The sequence below is a fragment of the Raphanus sativus genome, unplaced genomic scaffold (genome assembly GCF_000801105.2).
Source record: "Raphanus sativus cultivar WK10039 unplaced genomic scaffold, ASM80110v3 Scaffold1205, whole genome shotgun sequence".
NCBI classification, from domain to species: Eukaryota; Viridiplantae; Streptophyta; class Magnoliopsida; order Brassicales; family Brassicaceae; genus Raphanus; species Raphanus sativus.
The window spans coordinates 8,912-24,167 of record NW_026616518.1 but is presented as its reverse complement, the minus strand read 5'-3'; the positions used below and the strand labels follow the sequence as shown (position 1 = coordinate 24,167).

General features: G+C 31.6%; 2 protein-coding genes and 1 long non-coding RNA gene across 5 annotated transcripts; 1 reads left to right on the top strand and 2 right to left on the bottom strand.

The window, feature by feature from the left end:
- The first annotated feature begins 1,390 nt into the window (after positions 1-1,390).
- Positions 1,391-3,915, top strand: LOC108807185 (uncharacterized). Of its 3 annotated transcripts, XR_008941059.1 has the most exons (8): positions 1,391-1,806; positions 1,900-2,025; positions 2,425-2,516; positions 2,659-2,831; positions 2,914-2,941; positions 3,073-3,119; positions 3,277-3,558; positions 3,666-3,915. It is a non-coding gene; the product is annotated as an uncharacterized LOC108807185 (long non-coding RNA). The 3 variants fall into 3 exon arrangements; XR_001942687.2 differs by lacking the exon at positions 2,914-2,941 and having other exon boundaries at positions 1,914-2,025; XR_001942690.2 differs by lacking the exon at positions 2,914-2,941.
- Positions 3,916-6,954: 3,039 nt separating this feature from the next.
- On the bottom strand, positions 6,955-7,834 carry LOC130503884 (RING-H2 finger protein ATL78-like). The gene has a single exon (XM_056998450.1). The coding sequence runs from the start codon at positions 7,799-7,801 to the stop codon at positions 7,100-7,102; it is 702 nt and encodes a 233-aa protein (XP_056854430.1). The 5' UTR covers positions 7,802-7,834; the 3' UTR covers positions 6,955-7,099.
- Positions 7,835-10,240: 2,406 nt separating this feature from the next.
- Positions 10,241-11,212, bottom strand: LOC108807049 (RING-H2 finger protein ATL77). The gene has a single exon (XM_018579286.2). The coding sequence runs from the start codon at positions 11,110-11,112 to the stop codon at positions 10,468-10,470; it is 645 nt and encodes a 214-aa protein (XP_018434788.1). The 5' UTR covers positions 11,113-11,212; the 3' UTR covers positions 10,241-10,467.
- Between the last annotated feature and the right edge of the window lie 4,044 nt (positions 11,213-15,256).

Sequence of the window (15,256 nt, the reverse complement as noted above, 5' to 3'; positions counted from 1 at the left end):
GGAAGCTTAGGGCATGATTATTGCGGGTGCTTAAGAAAATGGTGCTTATGAAAAACTAATTAAAAAGTAGGCTGGATCTTAGGGTTTATTTAAGCAACGTCTCATTTGAAGTTTGTTTTCCAATTTTACACTGTTCGTGGGATTCACTGACACGTGACGGTCTGCGATTAGTGCATATTTAATTTTTTATCACACAAAGAAAAAACAAATAAATAACCCCACAATCACCCATGCGTTAATGATGTTCTTACGGGCCATGGTGGAAGATCAACTCAAGGAATTATCTAGAACTAAATTATTGTTATTCAAGCAACAAATGATGATTAATTGTTTACTAAACTTTTTATGTTGGGCTTTATTAATAGGTTCAAAAAAGACCTGACCACTATCTTCGGTTCTTATAGCATACATGTATAAATGGTTTGTGAATTTTTTCTGATTCTAGATGTCCATGTCTATATTTAGTTGGAATTGAAACCATGGGCCTTTGGACCATAGTCTGAAGCAGTTTGTCTAGTTTACTCAACTGATTGCTTGTCTCTCTCGAATATTCCAAGATTGACTCTTTAGGTACAGTGCCAGTATGAGCCACACCATTTTTGTTAGTTCTGTTACATTTGATGCCCAATCACTGGCTTTTCAGTCTTGAATGATTGATTTTTTTGGCACTTAATGGTCTATAGATTCTATAACCTCAATTTGATATTTGACAGCACAAACACTGGTTGTTAGTTCATCGTACCATTTTTACTTTCAATCTTCTGATTTGACTCAATCGTGGTTTCTTGCTCAGATTCCATTCTTCTTTAAGCTGTTTGTTCTAGGTGAGTAACCTCTATATCTTTCTCAATCTTGGACTTGTTCTCATTTGGGTAGTTTATATTAAAGCATCTTTTCTCTTGTAGGGTCTTTTCTAGTATTCCTTGTTGCTTATTTTGTCACGTTTTTTATTGTCTAGTACCTACTGACTTCAATACAAGTTTGATAACCAAACAAGAAAGGTCTCCTTCTTGTTCTTTAGTTCAAAATTATGTTAATTTACATAGCTTTTTACATAATTAATCACTACTCATTCCGTTTCTAAATAAGTGTCAATTTGACATTTTTTACACAGATTAAAAAGATAACGGAAATATATTTAAGTTGTTATTAATTACATTTTTCTGATTAATCTATACTATACTAAAAGGAGAATACTCTCCAATTCTAAGTTATCCACGTCACTCTATAAAATCAACCAATCAGAGCATTGTGTTTTGACACGTCACTTTCGTATGAGCTCTACTCACAGTTACGTATGGGCTAGCAATTGGTTTTGGGCTCTATTGATTATAATTCAGCCCATCTTATTTATGCAGACAGCTTCATCGTCTTCCAGCATCGAGTATCTTCCTCCCCCTCCCCGACACTTCATCTTCTCCAAACGTATGCTTTTACCGTTACTTTCTCAATCAATGACGCTGTCAAAGCTATTCTTCAATGTTGTGGTCCATCTCCCCTTGATACTTCTCTTATATAAATCTCTGTCTCAAAACCTAAAGCCACCCTAAATTAAAAAACCTAATCTGCAAAAATACATTCATGGCAATGAAATAGTCTCAGCTTATCACCATAAAATCTCCCGTCGCCATGTGTTTCAACGACATCTCACCATGATGATCTGAGTCACAGCTTCAATTCAGGAAACAAATCTCGGACGCCTAGATCTGGAAGCCATGAAGCATCTGAACCCAAAACTACGACTAATGTTCACAGGGACGGCAATGACGGACGATAGAGAAGAAGGGACAACAATCGTTGAGATATGTAAGTAAAAAAAATCTGCATCAATTTGTTTTTGTCTCCTTCAATTTATGATTTATTCATTTCCTTCCTACGTTTTTCATCTGAATTTGGAAGTAAAAAAAAAACAGCCTTTAGATAGAATACTCCTAGGAGGGAGACAAAAATGAGAGGACTAAATCATCTTCAGATGCTCGAACCAGTGCTCGTGCTTGAATCGACCATCCTTGCTTCCGCCTTCCGGTAATGACTCACATCCTGGAAACTCGAATTGTACCCTACAAAGACTCATTAAGTTTTAGTTTCTGCCACAAAATATCAATGAATTTAGGACATGGATTATTATTTGAGTGTTTTTTACTATTTCTGTTAAATCGGCTTCATTGTGTTTTTTTGTCAATACCATTGGAAGATTTGCTCTTACAACTCGGCTAAAAGAATATTCATGAACTCAGGTTGTCTAGATATAGGGACAAGTGTTGCTACTGAGATGATATAAACGTATAATTGTACTGTATCTATTTCTTGAGTTCCAAATTTGAAATCATGTTAAACGTATTCCACTTGCATGTTCATAACCATCTAGAAAGTCAAAGGATGTTAACAATCAATGAAATAATAAGTGCATTTTAATATGTCCAGGTTGGTTTAAAGAAAGGTGCAGCCAAGTGTGTAAGAAATCTAAGGTGTCTAATGCTAACTTCCACTGGACACAACTTCAATGGATGGAAACCGTAAAAACACCTCTTTAAAAAAAACTCATGATCTTGAAAACTGTTTTTCTTTCATCTGATGAGTTTTCTTCTATTTACGTGAATGTCAGATGAGGAAGCTTGGTATGATTCCTTAAAAATGATTAGTTTGCTTCTTTTGCAGATACCTATGGTCTGAATTATTAACCCTTGAGTTGCTTAGCAAGTGATGCTTAGAACTGAACCAACAACTAAGCTCACATTTGCAGTCTCAGTGTTTATGATTTTCGCTCCTGGTTTGTAGAGACAGAGGGTAAAAGCTATGATCGGGTCAGTCGAACAGAGATCGCGATGTTGGTAAGGCCCAAAAATTTCTTTTTATCTCGCTTTGAATCCCAAAATCTGATTGAGCTTTGTTTTTGTTTTTTTCCGTCATAAGGTGAGATTACAAGTTTGGATTAGACAAGGTCATAATTGATGGGCTACAGATATTCAAATTGTCCTATTCTTTTTTTTTAAGTTCAACCACAAGAAACTTTTAATCATTTCGCCGATTGCTGTAACATCCACAAATTGATTATCACGGACAATACTGCAGGGAGCAATTGTTTGTGTAGGAGAACCAAAGGCTTCCGAGCTCCAGAGGTACATCAAGTGTAACAATATATATCTTCCTTTAAAGCTTTGCTTATATGAGTCTTTACCTTGAGGCTAAAGATACACGCATGAACTACTCATTAGAACTTTCAGGATGGAAAATCTAATTATTTGGGGCTGTTCTTGGCTGAAATAACTTGTGCAGGATTCCTTCTGACGTGTGGTCAGCAGGAGTAAGATTAACTTTGTCTCATTGATTTGTTAGGATTGCAGAGCCTGGTTTGTTAATCCTCTCTCTTTTATACCAAATTAGTTTCTGCTCTATTGAACATAATTGCATTTCCATTTTCTCTTCCTGGACATTGAGAGATCATGAAGAATTCGAGGTTAAGATCAATGGTTTAGTTGAAACTGCACCAGTTCCTGAAGAAGTCTAGAATATCCACTACGGTACTCTTTGGCCCGGTAATAATGTGCCATGATCAAGGTGAGATGCTCTGAGGCGTTTGCTGTTTCATTTTGTTATATGTGTTGTGTGTATACATTACTCCCAAATTTATCTGTTTATTTTTTCATGTTTCTCCTATGAAAAAGGTCTTCCTTGGAAACAAAGGTCTTAACGATGTAGAAAACTACGAGCTCCCTAGGCTGGTTTATGTTCTCGTGAGGAGGGAGCCCAGATCCGACCATCTTAAGAAGGTTGAAGAAATAACTTTATTGGTAAACGATTAAGCTTAATCTTTGATTGTATTATTTAAACTGAAATATAATGTTCTCTCGCAAACTTAACTGTGATTACTACATCAACAATAGCAAAGCTCACAGAAGCAATGTGTTTCCCAAAGGATCCTTAGTCGGGAAAAAGCTTTGTTATGTCAATTCCCTGAACAAGCACTATTATTAGCAGCACTTGAAAGTTGACCATCATGACTATTTTTTGATCCCCCACCCACAACAGAGACTTCTTACGGTAAAAAATAACATATATCAACTCTAGGGTCATGTATCTGTGATTTCCATTATCGTTTCCTCCCCAAATAGAGTTTTCCAAGGAGCTAGAAAACAGAGAATGTGAGTTTTGGAATCCGGGGCATACGGATTTGCAACACTTGAAGTAGTGTTCTTGAACAACGTCCTAAACTAGAAAGTGCAAACACTGAACGGCTCAAGGAACCATGGACACTCTCGATTTTGAATCTGGCATTTCATTAAATGTAATCCAATATGCAGCAGAGAATCCAAGCGGAATAAAGGTTGAATATTAAACTGGTAACAAGGCGGGACTTAATGTTTCGTTGATTGGAATGTGAACAATGATTTAGGATCAACCTTTCCTTATAGGGGACTCACATTGAGTTTTGTTTTTGTTCAATGTGGCAAAAGTTAGTGAGATGTATATACATGTTTCAAACAAGTTTGTGACTGATTACGTTGCTGACATGTGAGCAATCTATGATTATTGGTTTGTCTTTCCCAGCAGATTTGTGAACATATGTTAATATTATGTCAAACACTCCACGAAAATAAGTTAGCTTTATTATTTTTAGATAATTATTCTAAATTATATTTGACAAAAATGAATACCAAGTTATATAAGCGGCTTGCAATATTAGAAATTAAATTTACTTTAGGAAATAATTAGATGTATCAATTATACTTTAGGAATATAAAATTATTTCAGTTAATTGTATTCGTAAAATAGGTTCCAAAAAAGTTGTAAATAAAAATATCTAGAATGTATTTTCCAAACAGGGACGAATAAATTATGAAATTATCACTTTCAAATTTTAGATTTCTGTTGTGGATGAAAATATTTTTACTGATTTTCGGGTAAAATATCACACAATTTGCTAAGAGATTCACAAAAAAATGATATAAATATTTACTATTACCAAAACAAAAAAAAATCTTATTTGCAATATCTCATGACTGGGAACATAATTTTTCTTTAAAAAAATTGTTGAGGTTCCCCAAAATTCATTGAGCAACAAATCGAACCAATTTCAATAAACAACAAAAATGTTTAAGTTTCAATTAGATATTAAAATATTAATTTCTGTCTAATAAGAGAATGGAAGAATAAAGAAAAATGTTTAGAATACATTAAATTGGATATCTTTTTTAAAAATACAGTCAATCAAAAAAAGTAAAATACTATTGCAAGTTTAGGGTTTACTAATTATTGTTTATATTCAATATTAGGGAGTGAGATTAAGTATGTGTTGGATATACAAAATTAAATATCATTCTTAAACGTAGATTGTTGAAAAATCAAATTAATTAAATATCATACTTAACAAGTCATATTCCAAATTATTAGATAAAAATAAAACAAAATAATGAAAATTATCTTTCAAAAATTAAAATACAAAAATAACGTACATAATAGTAAAAAGATAAATTTTTAAATTTAAAGGTATAGACCGCGCGAAGCATTTGATCTGAGAGTCTGAGGTATCTTTCGCATTATATATGATGATAGCTTTGAGATATCAGATACTCGATCATCGATCAGATTAGAATGATACATTATATGCGATTGAATACCTCAATTCCTTGGAATATTCAGGGTTGCCTTTGCACAAGCTCATTTTCAAAGTTGGTGCCCCAATTATGCTTCTACGAAACATAAATCAAAGAAAGGTATTATGCAATGATACCCGTATGATCCTTACCTACATAGGCGATCGCCTCTTGAAGGCAGAAATTATCACTGGATCACACATCGGAAAAGAAGTCTTGATCCCAAGGATTGTTCTCTTGCATGATGAAACAAAGCTACCGTTCATCTTACGTCGACGGCAATTTTCTATCAGATTGTGTTATGCAATGAGAATCAACAAAAGCTAAAGTCAAAGTTTAAAAGAGGTCCTCCTATATCTGTCTAAACATGTGTTCTCTCATGATCAACTTTATCTCGCTCTCTCACATGTTACAAACAAAGCGGAATTAACAATCATTAAAGGCAAAAATTCACACCAGCTCAAAGTAAAAAACATTGTCTAAAAAGAGATTTTCAAAGGCCTTCTCTCCCCACACAGATATTTTAATTAAAATTATAATACCTCAATCCCACCAATTTTAAAATGTCTTCTCATAAAAAAAAAATTCAACAGATTTATAAAACACAACTTATCAACCAAATGATAGTGCATTCACTTAAAGACTTACAAAGAGTTCTTATTCAGCTATAGCAAGTATGTATCTTTAACTTTTAACAACCATTGCTTCGTATCAATTTAAATAAAGTTAACTAACTTAATTTTTATCCATTGCAGACTATTTCTTTATTATAGACCACATCACAGACTTTATTCTTCAGAATACTTAAACTCTTTCTTACATTATTTACGTTAATATAAGCAATCATTTCATTTTATTTTTTGTTTTTTTATTACATGCACATAATAACCACCAGATTTCAAATAATTGTATGAAATAGAATACTCCACACCTAGACAAAATTCAAAACTTATGATCTTGAACTAAACAATTTCAACACTTATCCGCGCGTAGCGCGGAGATCGAATCTAGTAATATTTAAGACAAATAAAATTATTTATAAAATCAATGCAGTTTGTAATTAATTTTTAGCTGAAACTAAAAATAATTTGAATTAAAATTGTAAAGTGATATTTTTGAATAACAAAACAATAAAATGTTAGAATGACATTTATTTCGATGAGACAGAAGGAGTATTAAACAAACAAGTTAGTGGTATTACATCATTAAGGATTTCTCTGAGTTGATTTGATACCCTCGCTTAAGTGTTTTGCCTTCTCAGCTTCCTATCTTTGTATTTTGAGTTGTTTATGTTTTGATTCACTCAAATCTTCTATTGGGATGTCACTTTGTGAAACGTAAACTTTTAGACGTTCATGAATGAACAAAGCAACATCTCATACATAATCTTTAAAACTGTACAGTGGAAATGATAACGCTTATCTTGAATATGAAACTACATATAAAACCTGAATTTATACATTAAATTTTACAACATAACTGCACCAAAGTCTACTTGACCGTATTTAGAAACTGTGTATCAATCTTTCTGGTCCTACTGGTGCTATATGCACGCTAATGATGTCATGTGGTGGTTGATTACGTGATGAGGACGCCTCACCGCAGCCAGCTATCTTCTGGCAAGTCTGAATGAGGCAGTGCCTGCATGTGGGACACGACGAGTGCGAACTTAGCCATTTGTCTATACACCGGACATGGAAGCCATGGTGGCACTTTGGCAGAAGCTTGACTCGCTCTCCGGATACAAACTCCGAGAGACATATGGCACACTCTGTATCTAGGCCAGACCGCTTAAGCTCTGTAGAGTAACTTAATGTCTGGAAACTTTTCAACGCTTTTCCTTTGACCCCTGTGTTAGCCAAGCGAACTGCGAGCTCGTTACTAGCTTGGGTTGATAACAAATTGGAGTACCTCATCACCACTCTTATGATGGAATGTAGTCCAAGTGAGAAAATTAGTGCACAGAAGATAACTGATAGGACCTTGACAACATTTGTATCAAAGCTCATATGGTGGGCATAAGAATGTGATGCTTCTTGAGCGTCTGCTAATGGGGGCGATGCTATGGTAGGTGGTTGAGAAGATGTATGAAGTAGTAGTCTTCTTGAGTAAAAGTTTCCAAGAATATTTTGGAAGAGCTTAGTTGGTTTGATAGTGGGAGAAAAAGTTGCAGTCGACATGATAGAAGCTAGTTTGAAGAGTTGCATAGATAGATCTTCTAGGTTTCGTTGCAGGTTCTATATATATAGTGCAAATGTAAAGGTTTCATATACTTTCTTATATGGATTCTCCACTGAATTTGTATCATCTTAGTGTGTTTTCTTATTGAAAATGGGCCCTTCATACCATTTACTGCAATTGTAGTTCCGTGTGGCAGTTAATTTGGCAATTCAAATCTGAAATCCCAAAAAGTTGCTCACATGGGCCCATGAGCTTAGCAGCCATGAAATTTCCATAATCTTTCAAATAGCATTGAGATAATACACCTCTTGGGTCTTGACACATGTTCAGTTGCCTCTTTATGTTCTGGTCTGTTCTGTCTTATATATTAGGACTTTTAATATATCTTATGCCAAAAAATGTTTGCTAAGTTATGCAGTGACATCCATCTATACTGATTATCTTTGATTTACATCTAACCAAATTCTCTCATGTATATTATTAATCATTATTATGGTTTCTTGGTTGGTTGCTACTTATAACATGTATTTTTGGTAGATTTTGATGTATTTTGATGTTGCAAAGCAGGGGAGATCTATCTTTTTGGCATCAGTCTCGCTCTGAAAATTACATAAAGACTGTAAGCCTATCTGAAAATGATTTGTCTTTTCTTTTGTTTGTGCCACTAGCTTCCATATAGATAGTGGTCTGTTTTCTTATCCCTTCCTGAAAGTGGGTAACTTTGCCTTTATTGCTTTATGCTGCTTGAAATGCCATGTGATACCCGTGTGTTCTTTGGTTGACATTCTTGGTTTGGTAGTCTTCTTACTACGTGATTGTAAAAATGAAGGAATAAAATGTCAGTTAGAGCATGATTTAAAGTAGTATTTGTTAAGTTTTACGGGGTTCCAACTCAAAACCATTAAACGATAATAAATGAAGTGTGATCCGAATCTCTTATATATTAATCATGTTCCAGTCGAGAATTTTATATTCTCCATGATCCTAGACCGGCCGGACCAATCTAGGATCATGCCTGTTCAAGATCGGTCGGATTTCCTTTTTTGCCTGAATGATTTTGGGTTTTGGTTGGGTTATCTGTATTCTGATTTTAATACTATATTAAGTTTACCGAACTTCCAATTTAAAACCAATTAATTATAAGTAGAGTAGTCCACTCTTTTATATATTAGTCATGTCCTAGTCAAACTCCAGAGCCAATCTGGGAGCTTTCTATTCTAACAGTATAAGTTTATGGTCTCTCTCCAAATTTTATAACTTAAGTGGTTCAGTTAATGTGATAAGGTGAGAATTGGGGTATCATTGGAACACCAGTCTTAAGAAATTATTGGATGCATTTGATTTTGAATTGGTCTGGCCTCATCCATTGTGTTTGAAGAGTCATGTAACTAGTTATATGAGCGCCGTAATTTAATATCTTCTTGTGCTAGAATTTGATATTCTCTAGTTCAAAGCTTTTGGCTCTTTTACATTATTGGTTAATCTCTTGACTTGCCTTTGAGAACCATGTTCCTTGTACATGGTTCCGCTAATAATAGATGGTTGGTCCCCTCCCACCAGAAGAACACGATCTTATTTGAATACTATGTACATTGAGTGCACCATGAACCAGTGTCTCGTTAATAAAAAAGGTTCATATGATTTGTGTTATTAGCTAGCATCAGTTGTTATTGTAATGGTAGAATCGCAGTCCAATGGGTTACCTGCAAATGTCGAGTGCTACCCACGTTAAAGTCCTTTGTTAACATCTAAAAACCCGACATGTATTGTTGCAATTTTCTCTCGTACTAAGTTATATTACAACAATATGATTCAATACTATCTCATATCTCTTAGATGCGTAGGGGACCTATGTTGTTAGCTAATCAATTAATTACCATGATACTGTGTTAGCATTGGTACATATCCTAAACGTGTTTTATCACTTAAGCAGATTCTTAAATTGGAGCTTACCATTAATGTCTCATACCACGTGTGATGTGTGTTGCCTGCCTCTTGACTGATATATTACAAGACTATAAGTATTCCTCAAAGTAGCTTTTAGGTTTGACTATTACCCACTAACTTAGTGACTTTGGTGGGTTTCCTCGACCTATTACGGGTTGGGTCCCTTACCCTATACCTTTCCAGGCACACCGAGTTGATTTCTTCACCATTAAGATGATTAATCTTTGATATAGTCTTATTTAATATACTTACCACATGGGGTCGATCGGTTTTAGGGCATATATATGTTGTTAGTATACCAAGGTTAATGAGTGGATGGATGTGTAACTGATTAGAGGACAAAATGGTATCATGTATTAGTCTTTGTTCTGCTTTGTCGTGCAATACTTTGGTGTCACTGAGCTTCGTAGAAACCATAACCAATTAACCATCAGACCTTTCAAAAGTAGTAGTTACTTAGTTTTACTCTATGTTTGTAAATTGTGATATGAATATGCATGAGAATTCTTTGAAAAGCATTTATCAAACCAGATGATGGTTTTGATTTTGAATATTTCATAGGAGTGTATAATTTTAATAGCGATGAACTTACGTTGCCACGGGAAGCTTAAGATAAATTATCTTTACATTTTGGGTTTCATGAAAAAAACTAATAAAAATAAAAAGCTTTATTGTGTCTGATTTGGAATCCTATTGGCTAGAAACATAAACTGTATTCAAATCTAATATTTTTTGTTGGAATACTCTAGCTGTTTTCTCTATAAGTGTTTACTCTTGCTTCATGTTCTAGAGGAGCAATTACGACATTTATGCTCTCCGTTGGTGTTTCTGCAACCTGATCAGCTACATCGCAGTCGCCTAAGATCTTTTGGCATGTCTCAACCAGAGATTGTCTGCATTTCGGACAAGTCACATGCTGCTTAAGCCACTTGTCTATGCATCGAACGTGGAACCCGTGGTTACACTTTGGAAGCAGCCGTACCTGTTCTCCCGCCACGAAATCAGACAAGCAAATGACACACTCCTCACCGAGCCCTGAGAGGTTCATCTCAGGTGAGTATTTTATTACCGGGAACATCTTCAGAGCTTTCTTCTTGATGCCTTTCTTAGATGCTGAGCCTCGTGACGTGGACGGGCTAGAGATTGGATCAGCTATCATGAAACTAGAGGAACGTCTGAATATGCAACCGATTACGTAATGCAAACCGATGGAGCCGATGATACCGCAGACAAGGATAGAGAGAACCATGAGAACGTTGCCGCTCAAGTTGTTCTTGTCAGGTACATGAGCTTCTTGTTGGTGAATGTTGTGATCAAATGGGAGTTGCTGAAGCAATTTTCTGGAGATGAAACTGTCCATGAAATGTTCTTGGAAGACTTCTGAAGACATCTTTACTTTAGAAAATCTTAGATCAAAGTCTCTCTCTTTTTTCTTTTGTTTTTGTTTCTCTTGTGATGTTTTGCTCTGTGTCTATTCCCTTGGGTGATTAAAATTGGTGTTTATATATATATATATATATATATATATATAGCTTTAGTGCTACTTAGTTAGTGGGAGCTAGAAGAATTAAATATTTTAGAGAGATTTAGTTGTTGGTTTTGGAAAGTTCATTCTCCATCTCTTGAAACGGGATGAGGAATTTGGCCCAGAAAGTGCCTAGCCAATGCCATGAGTCCTCGTGTACATGTTGTGCCTCCGTCCATATCTTTTCCAATTACAAAATGCTTTTGTAGGGTCATTCATCTAGTGTTATATATACCTTGTATATCTCTTTTTATATTATACAACTAGGTGTTTTGCCCGCATTTGCGGGCTTAATAATTTTCTAAATTACTAAATAAATATATTATCAATTCGAGAACCATTAAAATAAATTATTTTCATGCTTTTTATATATTTAATAATTAATTAAATATTAATTTTATATAAAATAAAGTTTCTTATTTTAATAAGATATTTTATTACATAATTTTTTGAAAATATTCATATATACATAAAACTATACATATGTATTTATATTTATTTTTAAAATATTTTGATGTAAAATATTTTGGATCACATAATATATAATTTTTTAGATAATGATGAGAATCAAATTAATGAAATTCATTTTAATTTGTGAGCAATTTTATATTAACAAATCTAATCTAAATATTTATTAAGGGTAATGAAGATTTTAAATGCTTTAAATTTTACCGTGAGAAAAGGAAATCGTTTTGAAAATAGTAATATAAACTACTTATTTTTTAGTTATTTAAAATTAATATTTTTTTGGATCACATAATATATAACTTTTTAGATAATAATGAGAATCAAATTAATGAAATTCATTTTTTAGATTTTGGATAAATCTTACTATTATTAATTTTAATCAGTTACTAATCAAATAAATTTTTTATTTTTTATTTTTAGCTTAATTATATATTTTAAGTCACTTAATATTCTCTTTTCAATTATTTAAAACTAAGAATTTTATTTGATTAATATTTAGTTATATACTTTATGTTTTCAACTTTATATTCAAAGAAATTCAGATAACAACACAACATACATATAAGAATTATATTTATATTTTAAAATATTTTTAGATTTTGGATAAATCTTACTATTATTAATTTTAATCAATTATTAATCAAATAAATTAATTTTCGTTTTTATTTTTAGCTTAATTATATATTTTTAGTCACTTAATATTCTCTTTTTCAATTAAATAAAATTAATAATATCATTTAATTATATTTAGTTATATACTTTATGTTTTCAACTTTATTTAAAAAAAAAATCAGATAACAACACAATATACATATAGGAATTATATTTATATTTTAAAATATTTTTTGATTTTGGATAAATCTTACTATTACTAAATTTAATCAATTATATAATCAAATAAAGTAATTTTCGTTTTTATTTTTACCTTAATTATATATTTTATTCATTAAAGGTAATATCGATATTAACCACTCTAACTTTTAATTAATAATTAATCAAATAAATATGCTATTTTATAATTATAACTAAATATAATTAATAATTTTAATCAATTATTAATCAAATAAATTAATTTTCGTTTTTATTTTTAGCTTAATTATATATTTTTAGTCACTTAATATTCTCTTTTTCAATTAAATAAAATTAATAATATCATTTAATTATATTTAGTTATATACTTTATGTTTTCAACTTTATTTTTAAAAAAATCAGATAACAACACAACATACATATAGGAATTATATTTATATTTTAAAATATTTTTAGATTTTGGATAAATCTTACTATTACTAAATTTAATCAATTATATAATCAAATAAAGTAATTTTCGTTTTTATTTTTACCTTAATTATATATTTTATTCATTAAGGGTAATATCGATATTAACCACTCTAACTTTTAACGTGAGAGCTCCGTCGCGAAAAATTACTTCGCAAATAATAGTATAGATAATTCAAAAACGTAGATAAACGTGGTATCTCTTATTGTATGATTCTTATATTAATCAAGAGGAAGGGACCTTGTTGTATCTCCATAGTGATGTGTGTGGCGGGTTGTAAATGAGTGCTGTGTGTCTGTTGCTTTTATAACTACTAGATCTTGACCCGCCCAACCGCGCGGGTATTTATTTTATGTTTTTAGTTTTTTTACTTATAAATGATATATTTGTAATATTTAAACATAAATTTAGATTGAAAATTAACATTTGTAGTTATAATAAAAATTAAAAGTTTTAAAAAAATATTTGATATAAATTTATAATTCCTAATGAAAATAATATAGAGATGGGTCATAATTTTTTCCAATTCCAAAATCTTAGCATTATTAATAACAAATAAAATAATTTATAAATAAAATATATAAACATATTTGAAATTAAAATAAATTTGTTAAAAAAAAATCTTACGCCATTGTTTGTTTATTTCTATAGTTTGACCCGTGGCCGTATAAATATTTGCTTTCACTTCAATTTTTTTCTTTGTTCTAATGATAATATCTATATATATATGTGTAAATTAATATGTATTACATAATTGTTAGTATAACATTTTAAAACAAATTTTTTATTTATTACTTTAAATAATTATATTATGTGATTTTAATCGTCTATTATATCATAGTGTATCATATAAAAATCTAATATTTATAACTAATTGGAATTATATTATAAAAGTGTTATACTAACAATTTATAAATAAAATATTTTATATTTTATTTATATGATATATAAATTGATTTTGATGTGTGATTGTTATTTTATTATTTTATTAATAAATATTGAAAAATATTTAATGTTAACAAAAAATTTATAAGGAAATCTATTTTGGTTAAGATTCATTCTATTAAAGAAATCTATTATTTAAATTAGGAAAAGACATTAAATACTTAAATCTATCATTTAAATAAGGAAAAGACAAAATTCTCTAATATCTTTGTTATCAAACAAAATTTAATTTTTTTTAAAGACTCCTATCCCTATTACCAAACAAAAGTTTAAAGTATTTCTACTTTAATAAGATAGATATGTATTATTGTGTGCTTCTCTTTGCATGTGCCGTGTCGCTTCATAATTCTATTTAGAGCAACATTATCAGTGGGATAAATAAAATGTCCTTAGCATATTTTAGTAATATTTTTAAGTTAGAGACAAAGTTTAAAGACTTTTCTAATGTTGTATATTATTGGTAGGACAAAAAAAGTCCTTGGTTGCAGCAGAAAGATAGACAAACAATCAAGAAGTACCTGGATAGAAAGTAAAACTGTTTTGCTTTTCTCATCAAACATGAACAACAAAGCTGTGTTAACTAAAGATCCACTTTCAAAACTATTTCAATAAAACAGAGAAACAAGACTAGAAGCAACACTGGCAGTCAAAAGGGCACAGACACGTATTACCAGCATTGGCCTTATTGAATGATCTTGACAGCACTTTAACGCTTCCTCCTGGATTCAAAAACTCGCATTTGCCAAGAATCTGAACAAGAAGAAGAAGAATCAAAAGTTAGTGTCTTTCTTTTTAATTCGCATAATAATGCTACCACTGTAGTTAAGAAAATAGAGAAAATAAAAAATCTCACAGCCAGTAGCGTCGAAGAGGCTATTGATACGAATGAGAGGAGTATTCTTCTGCTTCTTAGAGGCACTTGCTTCACCTGATTGCCTAACAGCTCCCACCAAATCATTAGGCAAGCAGCTGAAACAATTATAACAAATCTGTAAGTAGTTCCCTAAATAACAATACTTGTTCTAATCATTCAATTGCAAAAAGACATCATTACAAAACATATGTTCCCTTGTTATTCCAATAGACACACATAAACATTAAAAAAAAACAGAGTATCGTGACCAACTTTGAATCGAACTAGACGAGTTTACTTCACAAAAACAGAACAAAACTCTATACCCAATTTAACATGATTACCAAAAAAAGACTATACCCATTACATTTTCAAACAATATGGTGTTTTTTTGTTCCAATAGACACACAAAACGTTAATGAAACAGAGGAAAGTGGCAAAGTTTGAATCATACTCTACGCTTC

Coding starts and splice junctions, on each gene's coding strand:
- LOC130503884 (XM_056998450.1), bottom strand. CDS start 7,801: ATGCAACTCTTCAAACTAGCTTCTATCATGTCGACTGCAACTTTTTCT.
- LOC108807049 (XM_018579286.2), bottom strand. CDS start 11,112: ATGTCTTCAGAAGTCTTCCAAGAACATTTCATGGACAGTTTCATCTCC.